Below are 22,071 nucleotides of genomic sequence, written 5' to 3' on the forward strand. Positions count from 1 at the left end.
TTAGGAAGAGAGTGTTGGAGGCTGGGGAGGGTTTTCCAGGGGAGCCGGAAGCTGTGGGTTGTGGAGGAAATGTGGGGGCATCTCCTAGAGTTGGGGGGACAGCTGGGCCCTGCTCCCACAGTCCAGCTGCCATCCTGGTGAGCCTTTTAGCACCTGGCGGGTTATTTGAAGCTGAAACTACAAGGGGTTGCGGTGAGGCCGGGTGTTAAACTGAGAAGGTAGGAGAGGGGGTGATTTATGGCTTCAGAGAAGCTATGTTTACTCCGGGACTGCTCTGGAAACCAAAAACCAAACAGAGCAGAGGCGGGAGGAGCCCCTCTCCTTGTAGTGGGAGACGATGCCAGGCTCACTGGCTGGGATTTATTTTCCCAGATGTGGGGAGATGGTGGGAACCGTCCCTTTGCAGGCGCAGGATGCGGTGGGTCTGTGTGATGCAGAAGGAGAGTGTGCAAGCGTGCACACGTGGAGGTGTGTTTGTGTATTGTGTGAGAGGGTCCGCACACTGGGGCACACGTGCGCTTGGGCTGGGGTCTGTGGGGGTACAGCATCGCCTTGGGAGTGGGCACACAGGGAGCTGGGAGGGAGGCTCCGTGTTCTCTGGTCCTGGTACTCTGTGATGTGATAGCTCTTTCCGCGCTTTGCTGCCCCGTCCTCTCACCATGCTCCCCCCACCCCTGCCCCCTGCTCCGTGCTTTCTTTCCTCCCACAGCCACATGCAGCACAGTCCACTTGGCCTGGTCCCTGGCCCCTCTGTGCCATCTGCCCACGCTGCCTGATCTTCCCTTTGAACCTTTAACTTTGCTATGGGAGACTAAGGAATTAGTGAGCGTGCCTGCGTGGAGAGGGGGGAGGGGAGCAGGAGAGAAGAAAAAGGCCTGGGGTGGTAGCCGAGATCGGTGCTTGGACACTGGGCCTTGGCAGGCTTGGGTTCACCATTACTTCTCCAATTCTCCCGAAGTCTCTGCTTGGGAAGGGACAAGTGAGCACAAAGTGGAACAGAGGACAGGAGCCATGCAGGATGCTGGGGGTGGGGAGAGAAATATTTTGACCCCAGATAGTTATGTCCTCAGGCCAACTGGTGGCTCTTGCATTTCTTTATAGAAGCCTGGCTTTGCCTGGAAATTGTTTTGCATTAAATTTTCTCAGCCGCAGAATTATCTTTCCTCGCCTCCAGCTAAACTTGCATTTTTCCACCAGACACTTGGGCCCCGCACCAATGAAATCTGAGAGGAAGCGGCTGGGCCCTAAGTGGCCGTAATTTAATTGATTTTATCATAAATCATCAACTTGATGAAGAACCCGAGGTTTCAGTGAAGTAAATTGATATTAATGGGAGTTTCTTGAAATGCAAACTCTGCTGCATTGTTGGGGCATCTCGAGCTGGGGAGGTGGATTTCATGTGTCCCAAGAGCAGAGAGCCTGGACCTGGAACCCGTGTTAGGGGGTTAGGGGCATTAGGGGGTCGGGAAAGCAAGCTGTGAGGGGTGCTGCCAGAGGGCTTGTTTCTGTGAGGGAGCGAGGCAAAGAATGGAACTTTCTTGGGGAGGGAGCAGAATCTGACTCTGAACCCTGCTGGTCATCTTGGGAATGCTGGTCTCCAACTGGTGGGGGTGGGGGGGGGCAGTTAGGGAGGCCGGTAGGTGTGTGGGCAGAGTTGGGGGTCGGGTGAGAAAGGCAGGCTGGTACAATGGGTGCATTGACTCCTGGTTAAAAATTGCCAGGTCAAAGCCTTCCCCTTCTAATTATACAAATTAATTATTTACTGCTCAGGTTGCTGTCCAAAAATAGCACTTTTGATTTGGTGATGAAGGTAGAAAACCACCCCCCCCTCCACGCACAACACACACACACACACACACACACACACACACAGAAAAGCGGTTAAAACCGTGCATGAGCCTCTGTGGGGGCAAGGACAACCAGGAGTGGGGTGGGGGCTGGGTAGTGGGGGTGTCCCATTTAAATCCCAAGAAGAAATATTCTGCTTTTGCCAGAGATGGTGCCCATTATTGTCTGAACTCAGTTTACTATTGCGCAATAATGGTCATTCACTTTTACATTAGCACACAGAGAACCACAAGCTGTCAGTCCAAAAAAGGACCTTAGAGATCATTTAAGCCCAATCCCTCCCCTCCACACATGTTCTCTAACTTTATAGAGGGGACACTGAGGCCCCAGGAGTTCACTGCTTCAGAGCACATAGCCAATCTGGAATGCCTAGAAGCCTAGCTTCCCAACTGCTACACCTATGCCAAATTTTTATACAAACCACTTCCTGGCTGTGAGCCTCAGTGTCCCTGTCTGTAACAGTAGCAGGGGTAGGACAGGACAGTGTCTGAGTTGTCCCTAGGTGTAACCTTGGGTAACTCTCTAGTGCTTGGGGTCCTGAGAGCATCTGGGTATAGATGCTTATTTGCAATATACAGGGAGTTTGTGTTCACCCAGAGCAGTGGATAGTTACTCTGACTGGCTCTAGGAAATCTATTAGAATCTGGACCATTCTTCCTCTTGAAGGTGTCTTTATTCTCAACAGAGAAGCCCAGGCTGAGAGCAATAGAAACAGAAGGCAGTGGAGAGGGGCTGGCTAGCTGGGTTGGACTGGGATTGGCATTTGGGGGTGAGGGGCTAAGGAAGAGGAGGGTTCCCCTCACAGAGCAAGGCATTTTCCTTGACAGGCACCGGGCTGAGTCTGGAGCTGTTCAAATTTCATCTTTTGAAATTCTTCCTACTCCAGCCCAAAGACTGAATTACGGTTTCAGAATTTAGATTCTGTAATGGTAGGCCACTGTCTGTCCCCCAGCCTCACTCTGACCCCAGGGCCTTTGAGCCCTCTCTTTTTGGGAGAGGACACACACAGGGTGCCACAGCACTGTATCAGGTCTCCTCCCCGGGCAGCCAAGACAGGAGGCTTATGAGGTGGATGAGCCCCTGCCCTATTCTTTTTTTTTTTTTAATTTTTTAAATGTTTTTATTTATTTTTGAGACAGAGAGAGACAGAGCATGAGCAGTGGAGGGGCAGAGAGAGAGGGAGACACAGAATCTGAAGCAGGCTCCAGGCCCTGAGCTGTCAGCACAGAGCCTGACACGCGGGGCTCTAACTCATGGACTGGACTGTGAGATCATGACCTGAGCTGAAGTCAGACGCTCAGTCGGATGCTCAACCGACTGAGCCACCCAGGCGCCCCACCCCCTGCCCTATTCTTGCTCGTCTTCATCTCTTTTCCCAACTGGAAGTAGATAACATTCAAAAGAGGAGAGGGCTTCTCAGGAGTTGCATAGTTGTGAGAGGGAGATTTCTTATAGGGTCAGGGACATGGGAGGCCAGCAGGGGACCAGAGGTTTCCAGACTGCCTTGGGAAGTGTGGCCAGGTACAAGAGTTCTGATGGAGGAGTGAGAAGAGATGGGCAGAACTCTTTGGGGTTCTGGAAATCAGAAGCTCTGTTTTGAGAGGTGGGGGGCGGGGACTCAAAGGGCTGGCAGGTCCAGACTCTGGCCCTATCCTATTCTGACTGGGGGGTGGGGGGTGGGGGGTTATATTTGGAGGCAATTGGGAAGGCCTTCCGCTGATTGGTCATTAATCCGGTGAGTTATTGTCTGCGAAACAGAGGTCACAGGGAGAGAGACATCCAATCTGTCAGGAGAGACCTGCGCAGTCGCTGGCAGCAGGCTGGGCCCCTGTCCTCTCTTGCCTGCCTCTCCCTCCCTTCCCCAGCAGCCCACCTCCTCCCCAAGCTGTCCAAGATTCGCCCTTCTCCCTCTTGCCTTCTCCGGGCTGCCCACCTTTGTCTCAACACCCGCCAGCGTGGGGGGTTGCCAGGCCGGGACTGAGCTTCCAGATGCGGCGGGGACCCCGGATTCAGAACGGGTTCTTGAGCCTCCAGGGCGCCCGCCTGCCCCGGACTCCAGCCTCGGCCCCGCGGCACCTCCATCGGCTCCGTATGGTCAGCGCATTCAGGCGGCCTCCGTGGTCACCGAGACACTTTGCGAACCCACGTGGCTGCCCTCCCCCCTTTTTTTCCTGCTTCCCCCTCGCGCCCCTACACTTTCGGGGCAGAGAGAACACAGCTTGCCTTTTTCTTCTCTGACCGTACTCCGTCTTCTTTCGATCCCGGCTTCCGCTGAGCCGGGTCTACACTGACCTCCGCGGAGGCACCGAATCTTCTCCTGCCCCGTTTCCCCTTTGTTTCCTCCCGCAAGGGCATCTTAGAGAGGTGGGGGTTGGGAATCCACACACCAAGAGCCATCTTCATTAGCAATTTAATTTTACAACCGCCAGCTTTGAAATCTTTATTAATATTCAAGAAGAGATGGACATTCCGGGGTGTGTGTGTGTGTGTGTGTGTGTGTGAACTTCACCCGAGTCCGCAGCAGCCACAAAGTTGGGGCAGTGAAGCTGGAAGAGTGTGGGACCCGGAGCCCAGACAAGACCAGAAAGAAACAGATCTCGAATCGCTTCGCACCCCCGCTCCCAGGTCCCCGCTCCCAGGTCTCAGTGAGCCCGGGGTTGGTTGAGCTGGGGGCCAGATCCTTGGTCACCCCAAAGCTGAAACCAGAAATCGATTTTAAAGGAGCCAGCCATTTTGTCCTTATTGAGAGGAGAATTTTCGTTTGCTCTTTAATGGGTTTTATTGGGAGGGGGGAGAGAAAGAGACATGATCCCTCTAAGGCCTGGGAGGGTGGGCGCCAGGAATGGCTTAAAGAGGTTTAAAGTGCTCCTTGTGCCCTGATATTGAGTAGGGATTAGGAATGGAGGAGGGGAGTGCTGTAGGGAGTGGAAGAGGAAACTGTGCCCATGAAGGGGGCTCTTCTTTCTAATATTTACCTTTATTATTAATTTCTGCCTTTGTTAGATTATCATAAAGTCTGTCCTGATCTTTTCTCGAGTTTTCCTTTTCAATTTCTCTCTCACACACGCACACGGTAAGTCGCCCAAGTTTCCCTTCTTGGGTGCAGGGAGAAACTGGCCACTCCTCTCTCTGGTCTGCCCCTAAATCACCACTGCGTTGTCAGGAGTGAGAAACTCCTCTCCCCTGTCTTTTTCTAGACTCCGGTCTTCCCTCACACCCCTCTGATGTCTCCTACTCCGAGTCGCCTGGCCCAGCTCCTCACTGCCCTGCCTTTGCCCACCCAGTGGAATGGGTGCCGGCCAGGCTGCCTCTTTACCATCAGCCTCCCATCTCCCAGCCCCGATCAGGGGCAACCGGCCCGCCAAAAATCTCCAAGAAAGGAAGGAAAAAGGCAAGAAAGAAACCAAACTGGGATCTAATTGCCTCCCAAGCATTTCAAGTGGACTTTGTTCTCCAGGTTTAATAAGAAGCCCCCACTCCATCTCTTACCGCGTTTGGGGGGTGCGTGTCTTCTGAAAGTTTTCTCCAGGTTAGCTTTCTCCAGCCCCAGTCCTCTTTCTCGCCCCCCATCCCACCGTGCCCCAGCTCCTTGTGTCACCAGAAGGGACCACAATGAGTTGAGGAGGCTCTGGGAGGGGAGGGGTCCGCTACTGTCTGGGGAAAGCATCGCAGCCCCAGTCTCACAGGCCCGCCTTGGTCTGGGTGCCCTCTAGGCTCTCTTTTATTCCTTGAAGCAAAGCTGTGCAGCCCCATAGCCACCAGGCTCTCCTCTTCTCTCAATTTTGCAATGACCTTCTCTAGCCAGTGGTAGCAACAGCTAGGAGAGCTGGAGGGTCTGAGGTCCATTTTTGACTTTTAATTTGGGGGAGTCAGAGAAAAGACCCAAAGGTGCTGGTTCCCTTAAGCCTCTGGAAGCCTCCCTGGGCTGAGTCCCCAACCCACTAGGCCCAAAGCTACATAGGTACCAACACTGTAGGCCCCTGACCAGGGTCTGGAAATCTCAGGACAGGCTCTGTGCAGCCCTAATGGCTCTCTTTGAGGGTCCTGGCTTGAGCCACAACTTCGGCTCTGGCTTGAGCATTTTCTTTTCTTGGTACTACTGATAAACAGAAAAATGGCCCCCACCCTTCATCCTCATGCACATCCCCCCCACCCCCTTCCTTCAGCCACCAGCTCTCTAGGCAGGTGGTAGTAGGGTCCTTGGGGCATCACAGTGGGAGGTTCTGCATGTGGTTCCTGTTGCTGGAGGGCAGGGAGGCCATGGGTCCCACCCACCCCGTTCAGCAAGGCCCCCCAAAACTGGCTGCTCCAGCCCGTGAAAACTGACTTAGCAGGCCCGGAAGAGGTAGGAGCTGGAGGAGACCCTGGGAGAACAGGACCCTTTCTCAGCCCAAAGCAGAGCTTGTGAGTGGGGAGCAATAGGGTGTGAGGGGAGCTTTGCCAGACACAGCCACCCTCTCCCGGAGGGGGACAATAGCTGGAACCATCTCTCACCTTTGTTCTCCCAGTCCCATCTCCTCTGGTGCGTCCAGATGGGAGAAGGCAAAAGCCAAGCATTCTAACCAGGAGGTCACAGGGTAGTGGCTGGCTCTGTCTACTCCAAGTTAAAGAGAACAAGTTTTCCAAGCTGCCTTTGTAGAAAAGAGAGACTCTCTGCGTTCTATTTCATCCCCTAAGTCCCGACTCAGCAGTTAGGCAGAGTTGCAAACACTCCTGCTTTGGGAAACGTCCTGGTCTTCTTTTTTGTCTGTTTCGTCCAGCGGGAATGGCTCTCCCCACCCCCCCGCCCCAAATCTGCAGACACCTACATTCTTGGCTCTTGTCTCCCTCCTACAGGCCTCCTTGCCTTTTCCTGCCCTTCTCAAACACACCCTAAGAAAAGTTTAGCTTTTGTAGTCTTCCTCATTTGTGCCAAGAGTCATAAATCTTGCAGAGCTAAGAGAAACAAACAGGTTTGTTCGGAACAATACTAATAACCACCCTTCTCTTCTGCCAGCGGATTTAAGATGAAGCCATTTTGGTAGTTCTTCTCACCTTCTCAGAAGTACAAATGTCCTTATCACCTCTTAGCCCCTTCTGCCTATCCCGAGGTGAGAATCTTAACAGAAACTTCTCTGTTAAGTTCTTACAGCCTCTCTATTGCCAGCCGTGTCTGGAGCTCGAGCTAAACAGAGTCCCCCTTTTGTCACCCTCTCCTCAACCCCCCTCCTGCTGCAAGATGGTCTGGATTTTTAAAATAATCACTCACCGCTTGTTGTCTGTTCTCAAAAAAGGGGGGGTGTTTTTTAAAAAACGTCTGGCTGTCCCCCCTACCGGTTGGAAACTTGGGCCTGGAGACTTGCAGGGAGAGAAGAGGAGTAGGGAGGGTGTGGGGGAAGAGAAGAGACAGACTGGGAGACTCAGAGTGTGGTTGGGGGGGAAGCCAGGGTGAGAGGGCGGGAGACCCAGCCACCAGTCCCAGAGGAGTGAAACTACTTAAAAAAAAAAAAAAAAAAAAGCCTTGGTGTTGCCATTGCCAATGAATGCAGAGAGGCACCCAGCACCCCCACCCCCAGACACCTTGGGTGCCTTTGACTAGGCCTCCCCACCTACTTCTCAGTTAGCATAATGGCTTATTAGTGGGGTGCGGGGCGGGAGGGGGGGGAGCTGTGAACTCCACCAGCTTTCCCTTGCCCGTGCTCTCCTCTTCCTCCCCCGCCAAAATCTCAATTTAAAAATTTACCTGTTCTTTAAACAAACAAACAAACAAACAAACAAACATCTCTGCCTTCTTTCCTTTCTCACTTTTTTTTTCCGGGGGGGGGGGGCGTTAAAAAATTTCCCCCGCCCCCATCACCACCACCACCTTCCCTCCTTATCTGGCATCTAAGCTTACTAAAGGGGGAGTGGTGGGGGTGTGTGTGAGCTTGTGTGTGTGTGTGTGTGTGAGTGTGTGTGTGAGTGTGTGTGTGTGTGTGTGTGTGTGGTTTTTTTTTTTTTTTTTCCCTGTGCAAAAGCAGAGGCCATTGTTACGGAGAGTAGGGCGTACCAGTCTTGTAGGGCAACCACACTGTGGCGGCTTGGCCAAGCCGGAGCCCGGAGCTGGATTCTCAGCGAGCTGAGCCGCTCCAGCACCTTTCGGTCTTCTTCTATTTTTTTCCCCGCTCCCCCACCCCCCTCCCCCCTGCGCACCCCCGCTCCTAAGCCGAGTGAATTGAAGCGGACGCCGCGCGGCTCCACCGGCCGCTCTGCCCCTCGGGCTCCCCAGCCGGGGTGGCTACTGGGGGGGGGGCGACGCAGCTTTAAACAGTGGTCTTTTTTTCCTTTGCCTTCAAGGAGGGGAGATTTCTCGCCTGCCGCTCGCGCTGGGGCTCGATGTGAATATATATTATGTCTGCCTGTTCTCCCCTCGTCGGTGGCTAAGGTAAGCTGGACTGAAATAGGCTATCAGTTTGTGAATGGCGGAGAGTATGTCTCAATGATTTATGGCCCATATGACTCCAATCTCGGTTCAAGAAGAGTTCACAAGCTTTAAGCTTCCTTCCACGCAGCGACTCTCCTCTCCTCTCCTCTCTCTCTCTCTCTCCCTCTCTCTCTCCCTCCCCCTCCCTCCCTCCCTCCCTCTCTCTCTCTCTCTCTCTCTTCCTCTCTCCCTCTCCCTTCTTGCTTCTCTCCTTTTCTCCTCTTTTTTCTTTCAGCAGCCAGAGTCAGAGCTGAATTTCCCCCGGCTGCTAAGAAGAGCCTAAGCTTTCTCTCCTTTCCTTTCTTGTTCTTTTATTTTTCTTCCTTCCACTAATTTTTTTTTTTTTTAAGTCCTGGAAGGTGGCCTATCCCCTCTCTCCGGGCTTCCCCAGCTATTGTTACTGTCCTCGGCTCTTTTCAGGGGTGTGCCTGGACAGGTGGGGTTCTTGGGGTGGCTCACCGCCCTCCTCCAACGAGACCCTGGGGGGAAGCCGGGAGCCACCGTCTCCCTCCCTCCCTCTCTCCCGAGAAGCCATATGGAGCCTGGATTTTTCCAACATGGAGGCAAGGGAAATAGACATGTTTGGCTTGGTAGAGCTGCTCCCCACCCCCTCTTCTCCTGGATCCCCAGATCTCAGATCCCCTCAGCACCTTCACCTCTTCTCACTGTCCCACCAGCCAGGCCTCTGCGCCCTCCGGTCGATCCGGGCCTGGCAAAGTCCCAGAGCGGAGTTGCTAAGGCGCCTTTTAATTCGGTTACCTCCAGCGCCCAAACTTGCTGCCCTCCGCCCGGTGTGCTTGGAACCTGCCGCCGCTAGCCGTTGAGGCGTCCTGAACGCTTTCTCTTCGCCTCCTTGGGCCAGCATAGCTAGTCACCAGCCACCGCGGCAGCAGTGGCCGAGACAGCCCGGAGGCGGCAGCCAGGGGCTGGCTCCGTCCACAAACCTCCCGGCCCTTTCTCGCCGCCAGCGGAGTCTCCATTCTTTCCTGTTACGTCTCTGGCTTCTCCGCTTCCCACACTCGCCTGGCCTCTGTCCTGCGATGGTTTGCAGGTTTATTGCAGGGGGAACGACAGGAATTTCGGCCCCAGGCGCCTAGTCAGATTATTGCTTTATCATCATCATCACCATCATCATCATCATCATCATCATCATTACTGCTGTAACAATCATTTAGACTAAATAAAGCCAGGGCCCAGCCAGCCAACCCCTTCCAACGTTTTTATTTCATTCTCTTCGCTATTAATAACAAACTCAACTGATGCCTGTTAATTAATTCCCCCTTCATCCAGGGCTGCTCTGAAGCTAATTTTGGTTAAATCATCAGAGGCTAATGGTAATAATAATAAAGGGATTGGGTCAGCCTGGTCAATTGAACTCCAGTTCTCCTCCCTGGAAGGACCTGCTGTTTGCAGACCCATGTGTATTTCCCAGAAACAAATTCTTCCCAGAAACCAATCGGAACTCAGGGCTCCCCGGCTTCCTTTTGAATGTGTATCTGTGCCATTAAGAAGGGGATTTATGTGTGGGAGGGACTTCTTCACCTGCACTCCTTTTATTTTATTTGCCTATTTTTAGTTTTCTTTGGGGTTGAACAGCTGGGCTGAATGAGATTTAAGTAGTCTAAACTCACATGTCAGAAGAGAGGGTCACTCTGGAGGTTTTATGAAATGTGATGATGAGAAATTGGGGAAGACAGGGAGGAAAAAAATGCAGTCAGAACTTTTAGAAGAAATATACAAAATCCTATGACAGCACGAACCTTTATTTTTTTTCTGCACAGTTTTAAGCGTCTGCACTAAAATAATTTTTTTTTTTTGCCTCAGAAAACTTCAGTAAACAAGGTACCCTGTTTCCAACCCAGAGAATCATATTGTTCTAATTGCTCTGTGGACTTTTTTTCCTTTGGGAGAAGATGTCCTCAGGAAGTACTTTTGCGTCTCTTGGTAGTAAAGTCCAGCAGTTATCCAGTTTTTCTCTCTTCTTTTCTTCTTTTGGGGAAATCAAAGGACACAGACTGTCAAGGAAAGGGTGGGAAAAAATTAGGTCTGATGAAAAAAATGGAGCGGGGAGAGACCTGGGCCAAATGGTCACTGCACCAATCCGTCTGGCCAGGGAAATAGAAACAATCCTGCTCCATTTGGGGGCCCCATGGGGGCCGCTAGCTGCTAGCTGCTGGGTCCCAGACTTAGCTGAGCAAAGACTCAGACTGGAGGTGGTGGTTCCTCCAGGGCCAGGGAGGAGGCTCGGTTCTGGAGGTTAAAAATGTTCAGGAAGTTTCTAGGTCAGGCTGTTGTTGTCTTCTTCGTGAGGTGGGTAGGGAAAGAGAGGATCCCTCACAGGACAAGGTTCCCTGCTCAACTTGCTTCTCCTTCCTGTCTCTTTTGGAGATCCTTGGGGTTTTTTTCCTCCAGGCTAGACTCTGCTTGGGTGACAGACCTAGATGGACCTGGAGGGAGGCAAAGACAGCAGGCAGGAGGCCTCTCCGCTCACAGGAGGGTGTTGATGATGTTTTTATTTTGGAGTCTCCTAGTCCCCCCCCCCCCCCCACTCCTTGAGCCACCCTATCCCAGAGTTAGTAGGGGGAGATAGGGAGAGGGAGGAGGAGAGGTCAGGGACTAGCCTGCAGGCAGGAAAGAAGCAATGGCCTTCCAGTAGTAAGATTGTATACCTAGGCAGTCCCCGAAGGAGTAGAATCCTTATTTTTGAAGTGGAAAAAAAAAATTTTTTTTTTTAATTAAAGCACTGAAATAAGAAAAATCCATTTCAGGTCAGGAAAGTGGCCTCAGCATCTGCTTTGAAGATGTTGGGGTTGGGGAGAAGAAAAAACCCTATTGATGTCAGTTCCCTTTTCAGCTCTTAAGATGGATTCGAGCCCCAGTCCTCTTCTCCCCCTTGTGTCTCTTCTCTCACCCCACAGGTCAGCAGCTCCCAACGGACTCGGGAGGAGGGGGGCAGAAAGGGGAGGGGGGGGGTCCGGCGCCTCACGTGACCCCCGCGGGTGCCAATGTCCGGTCGTGAGGGTATCAGGCTCTTGCAAGTTGCCACCCACTGCCCGGGCCTCGCCCAGCGATGCAGAAAGCCACCTACTACGACAACGCCGCGGCAGCACTCTTCGGAGGCTACTCCTCGTACCCTGGCAGCAATGGCTTCGGCTACGAAGGTCCCCCCCAACCCCCCTTTCAGGCCGCCACGCACCTGGAGGGCGACTACCAGCGCTCGGCGTGCTCCTTGCAGTCCCTGGGCAACGCCGCCCCGCATGCCAAGAGCAAGGAGCTCAACGGCAGCTGCATGAGGCCCGGCCTGGCCCCCGAGCCCCTGCCCGCCCCGCCCGGCTCACCCCCGCCCAGCGCCGCACCTACCAGTACCACTAGCAACAGCAATAATGGGGGCGGGCCCAGCAAAACCGGCACCCCCAAGTGCGTTCCTGGCTCCAACTCCACCCTCACCAAACAGATATTCCCCTGGATGAAAGAGTCAAGGCAAACGTCCAAGCTGAAAAACAGCTCCCCCGGCACAGGTACCAGCTCTCTGCCTTCCTCGTCGTCAGCTTTTGTCCAGGCCAGGAATGTCACTGTTATTCTAGCACCCAGCCCCTAGGCGCCCAGGCGGCGGCCAGGGAACAATATCAGGTGGCGGCCCTGCAGCGGCGCTTTTCCCGTAGCCCCCACCACCTGATGACCCCTGACCCCGCCAACACCCTCTCCCTCCAGCCACCCTTCACCTGAGCTGCCGAGAGCTCCAGAAGGCCAGGCGCTCGGACTCAGCCCTTTGCAAGGCCGCAGAGCCACGAGCCGCTGCCAGTAGACGCAGAGTCGTCAACGATTGATTATTATTAAGTATGATTACTGTGGGTATTAATCACAATCGCTCGGGCCGCCCGGGGTCCCGGCCTCCAGGCAAGGCAGCCTCTTCGAGCCACACTTCCGAGCCCTGCCCCCGAATGTTCAGATTCCCCCAGGGGTTCTCCTCGGCCGCCCACCTAGTCCACAGGACCCCGGCAGGAAGTTTGTGTGTGTGGGGGGGGGGGGGGTGTGTCTTCCCAGAACCTGGAGTTGGTGATGGGGGAAGAAAGCGCGCGCGAGAAAACCCAGCTCTAAATAAATGGCCATGCGGCTCTGTCTGCGTGACATGATCAAATTTTCATAAGCTGGGGCAGCAAGAGGAGAACAGGTCTCTTAATAAATGCCACTATTATAGAGTGTCCGCTAATGCGACGGGCGTTGGGGGGGGGGGGGTGGTGAGGAGGAGGCGGGGACGAGAAGGGGAGGGCGGCGGGGGCTCCGAGTCCAGGCCTGGATTTATTAAGAAACCATGCATTCAATTTCGGCGTGTTCAGTAATTATCTTTTATTTCATTTTGTCCCCTTCCCACCCCTCCCCCTCGGATCCAGCGGAGGGCTGCGGCGGCGGCGGAGGCGGCGGCAGTGGTGGCGGCGGGGGCGGCGGCGGCGGCGGGGGAGGGGACAAGAGCCCCCCGGGGTCGGCGGCGTCCAAGCGCGCGCGGACGGCGTACACGAGCGCGCAGCTGGTGGAGCTGGAGAAGGAGTTCCACTTCAACCGCTACCTGTGCCGGCCGCGCCGCGTGGAGATGGCCAACCTGCTGAACCTCAGCGAGCGGCAGATCAAGATCTGGTTCCAGAACCGGCGCATGAAGTACAAGAAGGACCAGAAGGCCAAGGGCCTGGCCTCGTCGTCCGGGGGCCCCTCCCCTGCCGGCAGCCCCCCGCAACCCATGCAGTCCACGGCCGGCTTCATGAACGCCTTACACTCCATGACCCCCAGCTACGAGAGCCCGTCCCCGCCCGCCTTCGGCAAAGCCCACCAGAATGCCTACGCGCTGCCCTCCAACTACCAGCCCCCTCTCAAAGGCTGCGGCGCCCCGCAGAAGTATCCCCCGACTCCGGCGGCCGATTACGAGCCCCACGTCCTCCAAGCCAACGGGGGCGCCTATGGGACGCCCACCATGCAGGGCAGCCCCGTGTACGTGGGCGGGGGCGGCTACGCGGATCCGCTGCCGCCCCCTGCCGGCCCCTCCCTCTACGGCCTCAACCACCTTTCCCACCACCCCTCGGGGAACCTGGACTACAATGGGGCGCCCCCTATGGCCCCCAACCAGCACCACGGACCCTGCGATCCCCACCCTACCTACACAGACCTCTCCTCTCACCATGCGCCTCCTCCTCAGGGTAGAATCCAAGAAGCGCCCAAATTAACACACCTGTGATCGGAGAGGGGCGGGGGGGGGGGCTGGGGCGGCGGAGGGGCGAGGTCTTGGGGTGGGTGAGAGCTACGAGGGGCGAGGGGCGCAGGCCGTGCGCTCTGAGGGGGCAGCCTGGAGGTCTGAAATAGGGAGGCAAAGAGGCGAGAGCCACACTTGCTGCTGGGAAGACCCGGGCTGGAGCCCCTTCCCCTCCCCCTGGCCTGAGAAGTTGCTTTGTGAGGTCCTCCAGTCCTTGCTCGGTCCGCCTGCCAACCCACTGGAGAGAAATCCACAGCCGACTGTGGAGATGATCCCCTCAACCCTAGGCCTCCAGCAATACCCAGTTAGGAGATAGGGAAACAAGGCAGAGAAGCACATTTTAAAAAGCAGACAAGATGGCTAGGCCATCACCAACCAACCAACCAACCAACTAACTTACCTTCCATCTCTGTGAGTAATTCCTCCAAATCTTGATTTTTTTTTTCCTTGCAGTTCTCCTTTAAAAAACAAACAAAAAAAGAGAGCCCATTTCAAAACCAAGGGCCCAAAGCACCCTCCCCTCCCACTTTCCTGAAGCCTCAAGTTTCCTCCCACCCATGTGAGGTTTCTGGGGGCGCTCCCTCCATTTTTAGCCCCATAGTTTCTGCTTTAGGACATTCATGTCTACACCCCGCCCCCCTCTATTACAGTTTTCAGAGGGCTCAGGGATGGCGAGAGATCCTGAAAGTCAGAGCTGTCTATATTACAAATATATATATTTTTTCTTTTATGGAACGCTGGGAGGTCAGAGCAGGCAAGGTGTCAGGACTGAAGCTTTGCCCATTCTGCTGTCTCCCATCTCAGCTCCAGGACCATCCCCCTCTCTCCACAGAAAGCAATCGGGCGACACGAGGTTCTACACTTTTCTTTTCTTCTGTTGCTCTCTTGACTTAACGTGAAAACAGGGTATATTTTAACAAACTGTCTGTCCCAGGCAGGGGCTGCAGCTGGGCCTGTGCGCCTCGCTCAACCCCCTGTCAGGACACTTTTGTTGCACTTAGAGTTTACATTTTAATGGATATAAAAACAACTGTGAGAGATGCTTGGGTCTGCAGGAGTCCGGCATCGCTCAAAAAGTGTGTGTTCTAGTGAACATTTTCATATATATTTATTGGTTATAGCCTGTTAAAATATTTTCTTTTTTGTATTATTTATCCCCCCCCACATTATGTATTTATATGAGGGAAAAAATGACAAATTGTACTTTTTTAGTATTTACTTGTTATAAAGGACGTTGTGTTTCCTGTCATGTAAAACCAGCTATTTTAGTTATTATTGTACTCTAGAAAAGAGCTGTAGATTTATGTTAAACGCGTACTTATGAGCAATTGTAATTAGTTCTAAAAGGCATGAACTCAGCTCCTATTGTCATTGTATAGTCCTGAATTCGTAGAGTTAGAGTTAATTCCCTCTCGAAACTTTCTTTGTTCTTCCGTAGTTACTTTTTTCCTCACTTAAAAGGGTTGTCTGTCAAACAATTCTTGAATAAACTTTCTGTTATCAATTTTATCTTGTCCTGGTGGTCCGATTTACATAGCAGGGGGAGGCTGCTGACTGCCAAACTTCCCCCAAGGAAAGAAGGCCGTCGAAGACCCTATCTTGGCCTCTCCGTTTTTCTCATTGACCTTTTGTCCTCTCCTGTCTTTGGCCACAACTTCCTGGCCACACCTTCAACAACAACAACAACAACAACAACAACAACAACAACAACATCTGGCCGTTTACTGCTTCTTCCAAGGAACCTAAACTTCACAGTTCTCTTCCGGAGCTACAAAGAAGTCGTCACGTGACCAGAAGCCCAACCACCATTGGGTCTAAAATGAAAACAAAGGAAAATGATTAAAAAAAAAAAAATCTGAGGCCTAGACTTCTCAGGTCAAACCTTAAAACTAAAGTGAAATTAAATCACTAAATAAAACTCGGGGCGGAGGGAGAGGAGGCGCTTTAGATTTTCCCTGCCAAGGAAAGGGGAGAGGGAGGAGGGAGGGCGAGGCAGTGGGATCCAAGCGTAAATAAAATGGTCCCCAGGCAAATGTGCAGCTCCGTTTCCACGATCCTTGGGAAAACTTCATTTCTTAGTCGTGGTTCCATAAAAGTTTTATCACATCGGAGCGAGGATAGAGAGGGTCTGTCAAAGATGAAATGTCACCGCCGCGTCGCTGGAGCCGATAAGAGCGAAGAGACAGGGCGGCTGAAATATGGAGCTAATTCGTTGAAAGAGAAGCGATGGCTGCTTGCTGAAGAGATGCATAATTCTAATTGTAAGCGATGCGCCCGCATTGCTTAATTAGGAGCATATATTTGGTGGTAGTGGGCCGGCCCCCCCCCAGTGTCAGTGAGAATCGTTCCAGGCCCTCAGCCTTAAAGCGAGGGCTGATTTTCATTTTTATGTTGCATCCTGGCAGTCCAAGGTTAGTAATTACAGTCTTTATGCAACAATAAATAACAATAAAAAAGCAACCTGAATTCTCCCCCCCCCCCCCCACCAGGTAGGGTTTTAACTGGACTCGGCTCATCCAAGCAGCAAGCAATTTAGCATCGGGTCAGGCTATAATTTAAAGGCATAAAAGCGTGCAAAGTTTGATTGGGATCAAATAACGCTCAAGGGTTTTTTCTTTCTTTCTTTCTCTCTTCCTCTTCCCTGAATAACATTTTCTGAATGATGTAACTAGATGGAGCGCCATGTTTGGCTCTGGGGGTGGAGTGGATTGATTATTTATCTAGCGCGAGAGAGGCAGGCCAAGAGAAGGAATTGAGCTTGAGTTTGAAAAACAGAGCTTTGGCCTGAAGCTGGAATTGCAAACGAAAAATAAGGGCCCACTTGGCTTTGGTGTCCTCCGCCCTTCTTTCTGCGGGCTTCCAGGCTCTAGCTAAGCAGCCAAAGTCGTGGGGGAAAATATCTGTGCTGTAAGATTCACAGCATAACAGGAGGCGGGGAGGCGGTGTCTCTGGGAAGGAGGGCTCTCTTGGCCCCTTTTAACACCCAACTTTTCTGCTGTTCTCTAATCTGGCCATAAAATCTGTCAGCAGGGTTAAAGAGAGCCGTATTTCCTGCAGGGACAGTCTCGGCCTGAGCTGATGCGGAGAGAAGCGCTCTACCCTGCAGCCAGCTGGAGAGGCTGCGGAAAAACTTCCAGGGCTTCTCAAGGGGGTGAATGGAGGGAGCACCCTCTTTCAGGCCTCCCTGCACAACTTCCAGACAACTACTCTTCGGATTCTTCTCTGCCCACCTCCCCCCCCCCCCCCCCCCCCCACCCCCCCCCCCCCCCCCAAATGGCGAAAAGTGCCTTCTTTGGAGTGGAGTTGGACACAACGGTCTCTGGCCAGTTTGCCCAGTTCAGAGCAGCTCCTTCTGTTCTGAGCCCTCCGCAGCGGTCCACCTCCCGTCCCTGCAGCCCCCACCTACAAATCCCCTTTCTCTCTCCTGGCTCTCCTCTGGCCTTCTCGGTCCTTTTTAAATACTCACCGCCACCCACGCGGATGAATACTCACCGCCACCCACGCGGCTGTTACATTGACAGAAAGTTTCTAGTTCCAGCTCCCGGCTGAGTTGCCATTTCTCTGCTAACCAGCCTTCTCCTCCTTGCTGGGCAGCCGAGAGGAGGAGGGGGAGGGGAGGCCAGAGCCGTGGGAGTTCTCCACACAAACTTTCCACCCAACTCAGCGTCCTTCCCTCTGTCCCCATTGCCCATCTGTTCCCCTGCTCTCCCAGAATCACCTTTCTCTTTTGCTATCACCCCCACCCCCAGGCCTTTTAAAGGGATGTGGAATTTCGGCTGTTCCCTCGGCTTTCCCAAAGAGCCAAATTCTTTGATGCCATCGGAGGGAGCTGTCAGGGGGCTAAGATTGATCGCCTCATCTCCTCTCGGTCCCTCTGACCCACTTATTTAAAAATCTTCCCCCAGATCGACTTTTCATTTTCTGCTTTGAGATCTAGTTTCCCACCAATTGCTCCGGGGTGGGGGTGGGGGGCGAGTCTTGTGTCCCCTCTCTCCAGTACATTACAATACTCTCTAAAGTTCAGACTGTCTTGATCCCCTCAAAATAAAATTAAAAAAAAAATCCTCCCCTTCCCCCCTAAATGGAATATAATCTCAGTAGTCATTGTTGCCACCCTCTCCGTGCTCAGAGAATTCTTTCTTGCCAGGGATGATGATGATGATTAAAACTAGCACACTGGCAAAAATAGGAAGGGGGATTCTCTTTGTCCTGGGCGGGGATTCCTTCCCCCCAAACATTGGCCTGAGGTTTGAGAGTGCTCTAAGTTAAATCTCCTACTACCTTGGTTCTTGTTCATGTCCCTGGATATAGATACAGATACAGGCTTGAGGCTTGAAGGAGAGCATAGGCACCTTACACCCTGGCTGTTGTGGGGTCCTGAAAAGGAGTGAGATGGCTCCAGGTGAGGAAGGCAGGTGGACAAGTGCTGCAAACACTGGGCAGAGAAGGGAACTGAGACCACACAGCTTTGGCTGCCAGAGGCCCCAAAGAGCCCCTCACCATCTATCTCACTCCTCTGTGTCAGCCTGGGAGTGTCTGTCGATTTTCTAAGATTTATCTGTTGCTTTTGGGGGGGTGGGATGGGGATGGAGGTGCTGATGATTGTAAATCTCTCCTCTTCCTTATTGCACCTTAACACCGACCTTTCCCAAAGGATGGAAGTCTCTTTCTACTATCTTTTTCTTTCACTCTGAGATCCTTACTCAGCTTTCTTTCTTTCTTTCTTTCTTTCTTTCTTTCTTTCTTTCTTCTTTTTAATGGGGGGAGAGTGGGGAAGATAATACGGCTGGCATTATAAAGAAAGCACTAATGTATTCTATTAAAAATATTTGGAAGAGAGGAAGACTTCTCCCTTAGATTCTCTTGTTTTCCACCTTTTGGAGCCTCCCATCTTCTGAAGGGGGTGAGAGAAAGGTTCCTCTAGCTTTTCTGGGGAAAGGGAAGCACTGGGGAGAGGGAGTGTAGGACTGGGGGCTCACGGTGTCCAGGTCGTGGTTCTCTAGAGTTTTTGAATCAATTAAAGCAAATAATGCTCTCTGTTTTCCACCAGGCCCAGACAAGCGATTGGCTGAGGCCAGTCCCGTGACCATGAATTCCCTGCAATTTCGCCGGAGTCCTGGGTTTAATAGAGAGAGTCCCCATACGCTTGTATTTATCAGCAATATACAATTATAAAGGCCCAAAATAAAAAAAAAACAAAAAACAAAAAAAAAAAAACAAAAACAGAGAGAAAGAGCGAAATCTCGCCCTCCCAAAATCGCTCCATCACATAAACCTGGGGGGGGCAGGAGGGGGGCTCCCTTCCGATCCTCCCTCCTGACGCCCCCCCCAGCAGGCCCCCTCCCCCACCATTGAAAGCCATGAATTTTGAATTTGAGAGGGAGATTGGGTTTATAAACAGCCAGCCATCGCTCGCCGAGTGTCTGACTTCCTTCCCCGCTGTCTTGGAGACATTTCAAACTTCATCAATCAAGGAGTCGACATTAATTCCTCCTCCTCCTCCTTTCGAGCAAACCTTCCCCAGCCTCCAGCCCGGCGCCTCCACCCTTCAGAGACCCAGGAGCCAAAAGCGAGGCGAAGATGGGCCCGCTCTGCCGCCGCCGCCGCCGCCGCTCCCCGCCGCCCCCTTGGTCCCCGAGTTCCCCTGGATGAAAGAGAAGAAATCCGCCAAGAAACCCAGCCAATCCGCCTCGTCTCCTCCAGCCGCCTCCTCCGTTTCGGCCTCCGGGGTCGGATCGCCAGCAGGTCGGTTAGCGGGGTAGGGGTGGGGTGAGGGGCAGCTAGAAGAGAGGGGGAGAAAGAGCGATGGGGGAGGTAAAAAGGGTGTCGAGCCTGTTGGGGATCCTTGCCCCGTCTAGTCCAGGGATGAATAAGAAAAATACACTGCTGGGGTTCAGGCCTGGTTCGTTCTTTCTTTCTTTCTTTCTTTCTTTCTCTCTTCCTTTCTTTATTTCAACACTATAGCAGATTTTGGAGGCTGGTTGGGGAAGAGCCTTTTCTCTGTTAGAAAAAGGATTTGATTTAGCTTTTCACCTTTATCTGTACGGAGGAATCAAAGCGGTGTTGGGGATTGAACCTGAGCGCAGGAAGATTCAGTCCCATTTCTCCCTGCTCTCAAAGAGGGGAATTTGAAAGCCAGGGAGGACAGGAGGTGAGGAATAATCTTTCTTAATGAACCTCCTCTCTCTGGGTTAAGCTCGAAAATGCCGAATTGAGGGCTCCACGCCAATGATTCGGGATGGAGGCTCTGAGGTTCTGGGGGCAAAAGGCAGCCGCTCCCTACCCCCTGCGTGGTCCGTGGGCGGCTCTCTGAATGCTGTGCCCTGACCCGGGCAGGGTCTGCCGGCGAGAGGGGGACGGGAAAAGCCGTGAGAGCGGGCCGCTTCGGTAGGCGGGAAGGGGGGGGGGTGCTGCTGATACTGTTTTTGGCGGCTGGGGTGGTCTTCACCTAAGCTGAATGAGGTTGAGCAGGGGACACCGCCCGCTTTTGACACCCAGCCCTCTTTCCCTGCAGATGGTCCGGGACTGCCGGAGGCCGCCGGCAGCGGGGCGCGCAGGCTGCGCACTGCTTACACCAACACGCAACTGCTGGAGTTGGAGAAGGAATTCCACTTTAACAAGTACTTGTGCCGGCCGCGCCGCGTGGAGATCGCGGCCTTGCTGGACCTCACCGAGAGGCAGGTCAAGGTGTGGTTCCAGAACCGGCGCATGAAGCACAAGCGGCAGACGCAGCACCGCGAGCCGCCCGACGGGGAGCCGGCCTGCCCAGGCGCCCTGGAGGACGCCGGCGAGCCAGCCGACGAGCCCGCGGCCAGCCCTGGCCGCCCCTCCGCCTCCCGGCCGGCGCGGGAACCCTGCTGTCACCCGCCCGAGGTCGCGCCGGCTCTCCCGGGCGCCCAGGGCCCCCAGCCTTTGACCGCTCACGTGGGGGGTAGTTTGCGCGCGGCCGCCAGGCTGGAGCCCGAGCCGTTGCCCGAAGACGCCTTCCCCGAGCGGCAGGATTCGCCTTTCCTGCCCGATCTCAACTTCTTCGCGGCCGACTCCTGTGTCCAGCTGTCCGGAGGCCTGTCCCCCAGCCTGCAGGGCTCGCTCGACAGCCCGGTTCCCTTTTCCGAGGAAGAGCTGGATTTCTTCACCAGCACCCTCTGTGCCATCGACCTGCAGTTCCCCTAACCTGTTTCCTCCTCCCGGCCGCTTCGACCCCCGTCCCCTCGTCCCGTCTGCTGGAAAACCCGAGGACCCCCCCCCTCCCCCAAGTCGCTTAGACTTCTTTCTGTGTTTTGCTAAAATTCAGGTATTACTGAATTCGTGTTTAATCCATTTCCTTTCGTTCCTCTCTAAAATATTGGGCACTCGGGTGTCTTTTTAAAACACACAAATTCCGTTCGGTAGACTCCTTCCAACGAAATCTCAGGAATAATTAAACTCTTGGGGGGGCTTTCTTAAAAAAGAACTAGAGGAACTTGTTTTCCTCTCTCTCTTTTTAAGTTTTAGACCCGTAGATTATTTATTGAAATTCTTTAATAATAGGAAAAGGGGAAAGTATTTATTGTACATTATTTTCATAGATTAAATAAATGTCTTTATAATACGAAAACGAGTGTTTGTGTTGGAACCCCAGCCCCTTGCCCCGCACCTCCCTAGGCCGGCCCTCATTCCCTCGGGACCCGCGCGAGGCTGCCCGACCCCGCGTCGGCTAAGTCCGGGTGGTACAAAAGCGACCCTACTTGGCCACCGCTTCTCGACCCGCAGCTCGAGAGGAGTGGGGAGTTTGCTGGAATTCTGTCACCTGCACACCCTCCAACAGATGGCCTTGGGTCCCGCGTCGGTGTTCCCGGGGCTCTGCTTAGAGATCTAGGTGGGCGGGTGGAGGGAGAGGAGGCCTCGGGGACGCGACCGGGGGTCGTAGCAGGGGGCGCAGAGGTTTAGCTGGAGCGGGAGGGCTCCTAGGGTTTCCCAAGCTTCTGGCTTCAGTGCCCCCAAGCCGGGTGGAAAGGCTTTTTCGGGAACACAAGAAGCCTGGGGACGCGAGGCCAGGGGTCGTGGGCCGAGTGGCGTGGGGGGTGGGGGGTGGGGGGGTGTTCTCGGGAAGCAGGTTTCCAAGCGGGCCAGGAAGGAGGCTCGCGGAAAAATGGAGCGAGGCCCGGACCCCAGTGCTCCTCGGTGCCCGCAGCCACTCTAGGGCTTCGGGGTCGGGAGGGCGTCCGAGGAGCGGCGGGACCGCCACCCCGGGGAGGCCCGCGCCGCCTCTGCAGGCGCTAGGCCTCCGGGGGCGGGAAGGAGGAGCGAGGAGAGCTGGAGGGCGACAGGACAGCCGTGAAGATGCTCAAAATGGCGCTGGGGCCGGGCTGCAGGGAGGGCGCGGGGAGAGTCGGTGGCCGCCATGACAGCCGCTTCGGGGCTCTGTCCCCGCGCCCGCCTTCTCCTTTCCGGACCTTCCAGGCCCCCCTGAGGAAAGGGAGCCAGGAGCCTCCTTTTCGTTTTTGTGTTAAAAAAAAAAAAAAAAAGAGGCCAGCGGAGGCGGAGGACGCGCGGGGGACGT

The 22,071-nt window shown here is 54.0% G+C and overlaps 2 protein-coding genes and 3 long non-coding RNA genes across 10 annotated transcripts in view; 2 read left to right on the plus strand and 3 right to left on the minus strand.

Annotated features, from left to right (window-relative positions):
* HOXB3 (homeobox B3) overlaps positions 1-13,524 on the plus strand; it is a 54,227-nt gene extending 40,703 nt beyond the window's left edge. For all 5 annotated transcript variants that reach the window (XM_040497275.1, XM_040497276.1, XM_040497277.1 and 2 more), the window contains 3 exons: positions 8,164-8,251; positions 11,209-11,808; positions 12,682-13,524. In XM_040497275.1, the coding sequence (XP_040353209.1) occupies positions 11,361-11,808; positions 12,682-13,514 (1,281 nt within the window). In that variant the 5' untranslated portion in view covers positions 8,164-8,251; positions 11,209-11,360 and the 3' untranslated portion in view covers positions 13,515-13,524. The remainder of the gene's footprint in view (positions 1-8,163; positions 8,252-11,208; positions 11,809-12,681) is intronic.
* LOC121044849 (uncharacterized) lies at positions 4,243-6,567 on the minus strand. Its single transcript, XR_005797510.1, has 2 exons — positions 6,343-6,567; positions 4,243-4,544 (listed from the first exon to the last, which is right to left on the minus strand). It is a non-coding gene; the product is annotated as an uncharacterized LOC121044849 (long non-coding RNA).
* On the minus strand, positions 10,697-11,590 carry LOC121044850 (uncharacterized). Its single transcript, XR_005797511.1, has 2 exons — positions 11,487-11,590; positions 10,697-10,737 (listed from the first exon to the last, which is right to left on the minus strand). It is a non-coding gene; the product is annotated as an uncharacterized LOC121044850 (long non-coding RNA).
* Positions 13,321-18,033, minus strand: LOC121044848 (uncharacterized). Of its 2 annotated transcripts, XR_005797509.1 has the most exons (4): positions 17,022-18,033; positions 15,255-15,343; positions 13,930-13,987; positions 13,321-13,630 (listed from the first exon to the last, which is right to left on the minus strand). It is a non-coding gene; the product is annotated as an uncharacterized LOC121044848 (long non-coding RNA). The 2 variants fall into 2 exon arrangements; XR_005797508.1 differs by lacking the exon at positions 13,321-13,630 and having other exon boundaries at positions 13,657-13,987; positions 17,022-18,027.
* Positions 18,034-18,455: 422 nt separating this feature from the next.
* On the plus strand, positions 18,456-21,126 carry HOXB2 (homeobox B2). Its single transcript, XM_040497280.1, has 2 exons — positions 18,456-19,274; positions 20,044-21,126. The coding sequence occupies exons 1-2, from the start codon at positions 18,890-18,892 to the stop codon at positions 20,700-20,702; spliced, it is 1,044 nt and encodes a 347-aa protein (XP_040353214.1). The 5' UTR covers positions 18,456-18,889; the 3' UTR covers positions 20,703-21,126.
* The last annotated feature ends 945 nt before the right edge of the window (positions 21,127-22,071 follow it).

Source organism: Herpailurus yagouaroundi, unplaced genomic scaffold (genome assembly GCF_014898765.1).
Source record: "Herpailurus yagouaroundi ecotype Mexico unplaced genomic scaffold, PumYag 189, whole genome shotgun sequence".
In the NCBI taxonomy this organism is placed as follows: domain Eukaryota; kingdom Metazoa; phylum Chordata; class Mammalia; order Carnivora; family Felidae; genus Herpailurus; species Herpailurus yagouaroundi.